The following is a 9,450-nucleotide window of genomic DNA, read 5'->3' on the forward strand; positions in this document are numbered from 1 at the left end:
CAGTGGCTACTTCTTGTTTCACTGCATTCCAGTAAGTATTGTTGGTTAGATGAACTGACTCAGCATCACCTTCCTGTCATCACATAGACCTCTACAGCCTGAAACCCATATCAGAGTTCTTTAATGAACATGTATACTGTATGTACTTCATTAGCACTTATATTCACAGAATAGTATATAACAACATGCTACATTTAGACTATATATGGTAACAGGCTACATTAGACTTATATAGGATAAACAGGCTACATTAGAATATATATGGATAACAGGCTCATTAGACTATACAGTATATGGACAGCAGCAGTCAATACAGCAGACTTGGTGAGATTGATACTGATTCCTCTGCTAACTATGCTACTACAGTACTGTACACAGGGTCAACAGTTGTAAATAATATGATAGTGGCATGTTGTACTACTACAGACATCAGTGTTTGTGTGATTAAATGTGACTTTGTCAAGTAGACAGTGTTGTGTTTTTACCTTTCTATCAATTGATTGCCAGTCTCTTATGTTGTTATTAGCCAACATTATTGAGGACAATTATTATTGAGGATGTGCAGTAATGTTGAGATGCCAGTAGGGAGAACTCTAGTCTAGAACACTGCAGTAATTGTTGAGATGCAGTAGGTGGAGCTCTAGTCTAGAACACTGGACCTTCAGTATCACTTTGATGCAAGCTGATGAGAGTGTATGATTGAATGTGTTGTAGAATGAATGGAATTGACATCATGGAACTGACCAACTGTAAATGGAACTTTGACCTGTTCCATGTAGAACTCAGAGGGACAATACAACACATTCTAAGATATTATAACATTCCATAGCGTACAATATTAAAACAAAAAAAAAACAACACTGGCAACGTGCAAAAGTCAGCATTGGACTGAAGGAAATGCACATGAGGACCACATGCCTACTCCACCCACGGTCTACCAAGGCGTTCCAGCACGCAGCTTTGACCTACTAACAGTATTTACTGTGTGATTCTATTGTACTTCAACAATGTGGATGCAAGTTGCTTGTGGATTCAAACCTTCTCAACCGTCTGTTCATACTCTTAGAGGAGGTGCTCCCACAATAATGTGATTTGTACCGCATTCCACATTCCATTTCCTTTTCAAGATTTGTAAAAATTATATGAAATAAAGCTTTGCTTTTTATACTTACAAGACCATCATGCTTGTTGAGTGAGCTGTTTTGATTTGTAGTTAGTGGCGGCTGCCTGTATTTACATAACCCTTTTTAGCAATACATATCACTGAGAAAAAATATATATTTTCCTAACATCTTTTTGGGTCAGAAGTGCCCAACATAACAATAAGTGGTGGTGTGGTTGGACACAGTAACTCATATATAGACACACACACACACACACACACACACACACACACACACACCACACACACACACACACACACACACACACCACACACACACACACACACACACACACCACACACACACACACACACACACACACACGACACCACACACACACACACACACACACACACACCACACACACACCACACACAGATCCTAACCTATGTCAATAACAGATCGTAACACAGAAGACACACATGGGATTATTGAGATGAGTAACCAGGTTAATAAAAAAGACAAAGCCACAGCTTTTGTGTTTGCGTGTGGTGAGGTGTGTATTCGTTCCGCCGGTTTCTGTGAAAAAACATTTTCTTAAACGGAAGCAAAGCTGTGGCTTTTTTGAAAGATATCATGAAGAACTGCAAAAGCGTTGCTACTGCTCTCCAATTTCGGAGGATTTATTTTTAATTTTAATTTATTTGATATAGTTTGTGTTTGTGAAGAACATCGTGTACGAAAACATTCAAGGACATATTTTCAAAAGTTTATCAACTTTCAAAGCCGAATTACTTCCCATTGTTCCTCAACTGCAGTGTACGATATACCATTTCCATCTCTGAGTCCCTACTTTTATTTATTTTATTTCAAATTTGCTACATAGGACCGAATCAAGCCGGTCGGTCACATCTTATACAATAAGCAAGTGAGCATACTGTTTTTATGTGGCTGCTATGAAAGTGAACTGTGTTTGCGTGTGGGGTCAGGTGTGTATCCGGTTCTGTTGAAAAACATTTCTCCATGGTACAGAGGATTACCTAAACATACTGAGCAGCTCATGTTATAGGACAGAAGCATCCTGCATGGCACACCAATCTGAACTTAACTCTTGCATGTTCAGCCCATCCAACATAACAGCCGATCATGGCTAGCGGAAGGTTCCTGGCTTTTCATCGCTAAACCAACTAAGCTCGTAATTTAACAATTTTATTCTATTTACAGATACAATTTTGCTATTAAGGCACAGTGAAAGTTCACATGTTTTAGAAGGCAATTCTACCAAAAAATGCATTTTGATAAATGCCACTCCTGTGAAGTAGTGCGTGTGACATAAGGCTAGCTTCCTGAACGAGTCAACTATAATTCCTTCTCGCGCTATGTACGCACTCTCCTCCTCTTACCTTTCCCTTTTTGCTTGGGACTTTAGGTGCACAACACATCAGCTCTCTGTGGACCAGGTGAAAAACCTTTCATACCATGACCGCTAAAACTCATACTCACATAGCTACTAGAATTAACGTATTAATTAACCCACTACAATCAATGCAGTACAGTGTAGTTACAATCATGCGGGCCGGGTGTAGTTAACAAAACCGAAAGCTTTTTTTTGACTTGGAAGAGTTCCAGCGTTGAATAGCCATAGCCAGCTAGCTAACATAGCATCTGTTTGAGCCAGATGTTTAAGTAGGCTAAACTAGAAGCTAAGCTAACATAGCATCCCTCTCTGTAGAGACAGTGTGTTTAAGTAGGCTAAACTAGGTAGCTAAGTGAAAGTGAAAGTTAAAAAAAAATACAACCCAAATATAGCTCTCTCCTCTCCTCTCTCTCTTCATCTCTCTCCTATCTATCCCCCTCTCTCTCTTGCTTCTTCTGAATTTTGGAAGAAATAATTTGTTTCAAAACTGTCAACTATTGTCTTTCTCTTTGAGTTAAACTACTCACCACATTTTAGCTTATGCTTTTCAGGACTAGACTAATTCTCTGATCGTTTGATTGGGTGGACTACATGTCAGTTCATGCTGCAAGAAATCTGATAGTGGAGGACGTCCTCCGGAAATTGCATATAATTACTGTGTAGGTTTATGAAAGGGGTGAGAACCATGAGCCTCCTAGATTTTAACCATGGTGCTACACTACAGAGGTGCTGCTGAGGCTACTGTAGACCTTAATTGTCACAAACGGTGTGTTTTAATTAATTATTGGAAGACATGAGAATACATTTATTATAGTTTTATTAAAATTGATAACTTTTTACATGTTTTACATTTTATTTATATAAAATTCACTGAGGAGGATGGTCCTCCCTTCCTCCTCCTTGAAGAGAATCCAATGGTGTGTGTGTGTGCGTGTGTGTGTGTGTGTGTCACGCCCTGGCTATAGGAGGGTTTTTATTCTCTATTTTGGTTAGGCCAGGGTGTGACTAGGTGGGCAGTCTATGTTCTTTTTCTCTATTGTTGGTTTTCTGTGTTGTTTGGCATGGTGTGGTTCCCAATCAGAGCAGCTGTCTAACGTTGTCTCTGATTGGGAGCCATATTTAGGTAACCTGTTTTCCATTGTGTGTTGTGGATGATTGTTTTCTGTTTTAGTGTATGGTCACCTGGCAGAACTGTTTCTTTTCGTTTTTTCCTCGTTGTTGTTTTGTGTAGTGTTCAGTTTACCATTAAAATGACGACACTTACCACGCTGCATTTTGGTCTTCACCTCTCCAGACGACAATCGTGACACTGTGTGTGTTTGTGTAAGTCACTTGCTGTTAGCCTCACAGCTTCGGGATGGAGCTATCTTTGAATTGGTGGTCAGTGTTCAGCTTGCCGGCCGCAGAGAGTTCCTATATTTGGGTCTGAGAAATAAAACAGCTTCTGAACAATCAATGTAGAAAAATGGTTTACAGTACTACAGATTGTTCAATAGGTGGTTGTGTGATTATGACTTTATTGTATCCATTACGAATCAGGTGGAGTTATTCACCAGCTATTGCTTGAGTTGTTGTTTTATATTTCTAAGACTGCAGGGTGGGAGATGCAACAATTGGCCTGAGAACAACAGGAAGTGTGTTGGTGGTCTTTCTCTGGTCTGTAGCAGGTATGGTCTCATTCTTATCTTTAAGTTCTCTGTTGTCAATCTACGGACATTTCTAAAAGGATAAGAATCATAATGTTATTGCTGGTGTGTTCGTTAGTCGTCTCCACTTCACTTAAATAGTTATCTTTCACACCTCACTGAGTGATGCTTATCTGTGTTTTCTATTCACACTCAGCAACTACGGCAACAAAGTCTGGAAACTTTACTGTCAGTGTGAGCCAATAGACCTTGCGCTTAGTTATGATACCATTGTGTTGTGTGCTGTGTTTCAGTGGTACTGGGTCAGGATGGCTGGAGTGTGACTTACACCACTCAGAGTATCTGTACCTTGAAGGGGTCATCAGTGGAGCTGACCTGCTCTTACACATATCCCAGTGGTTATACAATCACACAACCTCTGGTTCACTAAATGTATGCTGTGGAGAATTATGTGAGTCTGAGTGATGACCCAGACTACAAAGGACGTGTGACGTACCGTGAGGATGAAAGAGAATAGTCACACCGTGACAATCACAGACCTGAGAGAGAGTGACTCAGCTACATACAAGTTCAGATTTACAGATCAGACTGGAGGATGGAAATATACTGGCAATCCTGGAGTCACTCTGTCTGTCACAGGTACAGTTACATTCAATATAGTTAAACTGTTGAATTCCATTTAGTTCAGGAAAATTGTCTTGGTTTTGTATTTATGTCTGTATAACATAGGACTTCTTACATTATTGTATTAAAGTGATACGTCTGTGACAAAGGGATTTACAGTGATATTGTTTTTTCTCCAGGTCTTCAGGTGAAGGTGACTGATGGACATCAGGATAAGACACTGACCTGTAGCACCACCTGTACTCTGACTGGTAACCCCACCTACATCTGGTACAAGAACGGACAACATCTAGATGAGAGCACCTCCCCCCAGTACAAAGACCCAGTCTCCAGTAACTATGAAGACAGTTACTCCTGTGCTGTAAAAGGCCATGAGGATCTCATCTCTCCTGCAGTGTGTGAGTGTGAATCTAATATGGAATCTAATACAGAATTTATACCGAATGTTTGTACTACGTCCTGTGGGTCTCACTGTGTAATTTGATAGGTCTTGGCTTTTATGAAAATATCTGAAAGTACTGATGTGATTCCATTATGTTTTAGGTGTCCAGGGTCAGGACTGCAATAGAGTGACTTACACCAAGAAGACAATCTGTGCCTTGAAGGGGTCATCAGTGAACATATATTGTACTTATTTTAGTCTTTATAATATCACATCATCACTCTGGTTTAGTCCTAAACAGAGTGACATCTGGAGAGATAAGTTGATCCCTGAGGACCTAACCAKAGACCCAGMGTATGCAGGTCGTGTGGAYTATGSWGMAGAGAATGAGAGAGGTCGCTCCACCCTGAGAATCACAGATCTGAGAGAYGAGGACTCAGCTGAGTACAAGTTTATATTCAACACACAGACCTCAAGATGGGGATACAGTTTKCCTGGAACAACTCTGACTGTCACAGGTTACACTGAACAAATGATCATACCCACAGATTTCTATTCACTGTTGGTTTCTTTATATTTTATATGTAATTCTTGATGGTTTTAATTATGTTATTGTCATTAACCCTGTATTCAGACCTGCTGGTGAAGGTGACTCCTGCCAGAAAGGCAGGGAAGAGGACACTGACGTGTATCACCACCTGTACTCTGACTGACAACCCCATCCCCACCTACATCTGGTACAAGAATGGACGCAAAGTAAAGGAGGACACTTCCAACCTGTACTTAGACTCCTTTAGTGATGCAGACAGTTACTCCTGTGCTGTAAAAGACCATGAGGATCTCCACTCTCCTGCAGTATGTGAGTATTGACCTTGTAAACAACATTTCATACAAATAAAATGTTTTTTCAAGTTGAGGGACAATCCTATTTGTATATGCTGTGATTGTGACGTCCACTTCTACCTTAGTTCCATATCTATTCCCAAGCTGTGTTGAATGGGATTCAAGAATATATAATCAAATTCATGAACATGTGGTCATTTATTAAGATTGTGGTAACCGTGGGGTGTTGGGTTGAGCATGCAGAGATTAACACAGAGACCGGGAGGTTTTAGTCAGCAAACACCACAACTTTACTAGGCCATAAAAAAAACATAACAAAAGAAATCACGTAGGTTTGGCTCGATCCTTCTTCTCAGCTTTGGCTCTGTGTCGGTCTCTCCCGGGTCTCTCCCGCGGTGTGCCACAGCGCTCCTTTTATGTTGCCTCCACAGCTGGTTTGGTTTCCCCCATCCGTCTTGGAGCACATCCCGTGTGCCACCTGGTTAAATGTAAAATTGCGCACCCAAATAGAACCCAGCATTTCGTGTATACTTCCTAAGAATGGGCCAGACAACAAACATTACTCAGCCGTACTTCCATCTTCTCACATTTACACCTCTGCCATTCAGGTGTAGACCTCCGTATTACACTAGACCACTCAGTGTTTCATGAGCTGATATCGCTTTCCTTGCTGTGTAACACTCACACGGATCGGAGGTAACACCTTTGTGACAGTGTGTTCCAGTTTGTTCCAAACTGTTTACGGGCGAAGGGGCACTCGTTTCTTCGCACAATCTACTATTGTGTTCATCTTCTCTTATAGAGCTTTCCTGCTTGACAAACTGTGTCGACCTACACTCTCACTAATGCGATGTGCTCCCTCGAAACATATCCTTGTGCTCTTGACGGAACGAGAATCAAGTCAGCGCCCTCCTCACTTTACTTTCCTTGTACGCGCGCGTGAATCATTGCTTCTTTCTGGTGACCACGTGGAGTATTTTTTAGTATGAAATAGATAGAGCCCTGGGCTTTATCTGGCAGTCTGTGTCGTATGCAAATAGAATCAGGTGATATAATGCACAGTCGCTGATATGTGGTAGTGGCGACTAAGTGCGCCTTGAGCGTAGCAAACTAGCTCGACCTTCGCTGCGAAGGTGTCGCTCGCTCGTTGTCGGTATCCGTCCATTGCACCGTCTGGGGTAGTCGGTGTGGCGCTTGATTAGTGGTCTGTGGGGTGGTGAGTGGAAAGTTTAGTTATTGCACAATCGGCTTATAGTTACGATATCACATAGACTGTGAGGTACACAGGAAGCCTCTCAAGCTGTTGCTCTCAGGGTAAAGGAAGGCACGTTGTGCGCTTAGTAAGACCCCAGTGGAACTATTAACGTGTACTTACCCGTACGTGCCTCTTGGTGGTTTGGTAATGGGGGACCTGCGAGGCCACCGTTTTCTGAAAATAAACGCTTAACTCGTCTAATTGTGTGTTAAACAGCGATATTTTTTGTTTATTAACTCTCCTGTGTGTGTTTCATTACATTTGCCTTTCACCGCTGACCGATTCTGCTAGGCCACGGTACACCACCTTGCATGACGGCAGCTAACGTGTTCAGACCGTCATCCCTTAAGCCACATCGCACTGGGCCTGTAACCGTTACAGAGATGGACTCCCACTGTCACTGTGCAACCATATATATTTTATCGCAAGTTAGCTCGGGTCTGCTCTCGCTCCGCGTCGGCATTTTCTGCATAACATGGGACGAGGTTCCCTCTATTCCATGAATTTGCGTGATGATAAGTGGATCGCCTGGGTTTGTTACTCCTCATTGGAGCGATCAAAATTTGATGAGACAGACCCCAGTTGAACGGTGTGTGGTGTGACATTGAACAATATGTTAGGTTAATGGATAAAAAATAATTACGGTCCCCGGGTGTGAAGCAGACAGTGAGCATTAATTTACTTCCCAGGTATAATAGATATTGGTCCTCGCTGCACTCAGAGTTGCGATACCTTGAAACAATCAACACGCATATCCACTTTATGATCAGAGTCCACGGGTAATACGTTATCTGCACAGACATTCGCCAAAATATCCTTCAGCGGTCTCGTTCCATACAGATATCGTTACAAAATCCATGCATACTCTGAGTACTCATGGAGCACAGCAAATAAGTCTGTTTACAGATATACATCTCTATACAACTGTGATACTCTCTCACAAGGCCCGTAGATAATTCTGTGACTGACAAATATCGCAGGAGGTGTGGTTCCTCTGTTTTGCCCCTGCTTCTATGGCGCCATAATGTGACACCTTCTCATGCAAACTTATATAGTGCTAGGAACTGATCAGCTACTGTGGGACTCCTTCCACCTAGTACCTATCACGTGTCCTAAATCAGCATTGTTGTCACATCCTCCCTGTGAGTTACCGACACACCCTAGGGCTTTGGATAATCCGAGAAATTATAGTGTCGATTCATCACACTCATGGTATTTCCTTACCATAATAAAACCGTGGGTAATTTGAAATTGACGATATGATGTTTCCACGAGATCTGTGCACCCCGCACCTCTGAGAACAAGGCCGTATTCTGCTGACCAACTCTCTGGCTCTTGTTGTCGGTTAGGCTGAGGTCTTCCCCATTGCAAACTTCGACAGGGGGTGGTCTATGCCATTTCTTCAGCAAGGTCACATAGGTAAAGCTGGAGGGTTGGTGGACCTTGTTTTTGACGTCGACTACCGCTCGGACGATGTCGTAGTGCCCATGCCACGTAGCCAGGAATTAGACTCTCTGTTGTAGGGATCAACATCAAGACCTTCTCACCTGGGTGAACTCTCGTGGTTAGGACCCCCAGATGTAGACACGCTCCTGGGCGCATTGCGGCCTGGGCCATGGGCTCTCTCACCACACCACTGGCCAATCGCCTCATCCTTCTCCTCATCTCCTCCACATTCTACTACGCTGCGAAGCAGTCCGCTGGGCCGACGGCCATACAAGAGCTCAACGGGAACCCAGGACGCTTGGGGTACCTCATGCAGAGAACACAGGTGGGGCAGCAGCTGGTCCCAGTTCCTCCCGTTTCTCTCGATGACTTTCTTTCAGCATCTGCTTTAGGGTATTTTTGAAGCGTTTCAATAGCCCGTCCGGTTTGTGCAATGGTACTATTGGTCCTCATCAGTTTGATTTATGTAGATTGTCAGACATCTTTCATCACACGAGACATGAATGCAGTGCCTGGATCCCTCAGGGTTTCCCTGGATAAACCCACCCGACGAATAAATGGAAAGAGCTTCCAACTGCGACCTTTCATGCCACCGTTGCGAACGGGATTGCCTACAGACGATTACCGGGTGCGTAATCCAAAATGATTACCAGGAGTATTGGCTGTTCCCCTCGTTACTCTTCTATCTAGCACTCAGATCTCCATCCGAAACTCCCTCAATCTCTCTCTCCTCT

At 42.8% G+C, this 9,450-nt stretch overlaps 1 protein-coding gene and 1 long non-coding RNA gene across 3 annotated transcripts in view; one reads left to right on the forward strand and one right to left on the reverse strand.

Annotated features, from left to right (window-relative positions):
- LOC139029190 (uncharacterized) overlaps positions 1–9,450 on the reverse strand; it is a 980,011-nt gene that overhangs the window by 174,522 nt on the left and 796,039 nt on the right. The gene's annotated exons all lie outside the window — the stretch shown is intronic.
- Positions 3,665–9,450, forward strand: part of LOC111977407 (sialoadhesin-like) — a 43,137-nt gene continuing 37,351 nt past the window's right edge. For both annotated transcript variants that reach the window (XM_070448673.1, XM_024006809.3), the window contains exons 1-6: positions 3,665–3,843; positions 4,110–4,187; positions 4,460–4,805; positions 4,970–5,188; positions 5,334–5,690; positions 5,807–6,031. In XM_070448673.1, coding sequence (XP_070304774.1) covers positions 4,670–4,805; positions 4,970–5,188; positions 5,334–5,690; positions 5,807–6,031 — 937 coding nt within the window. In that variant the 5' untranslated portion in view covers positions 3,665–3,843; positions 4,110–4,187; positions 4,460–4,669. The remainder of the gene's footprint in view (positions 3,844–4,109; positions 4,188–4,459; positions 4,806–4,969; positions 5,189–5,333; positions 5,691–5,806; positions 6,032–9,450) is intronic.

Source organism: Salvelinus sp. IW2-2015, linkage group LG18, assembly GCF_002910315.2.
Source record: "Salvelinus sp. IW2-2015 linkage group LG18, ASM291031v2, whole genome shotgun sequence".
Lineage (NCBI taxonomy): Eukaryota > Metazoa > Chordata > Actinopteri > Salmoniformes > Salmonidae > Salvelinus > Salvelinus sp. IW2-2015.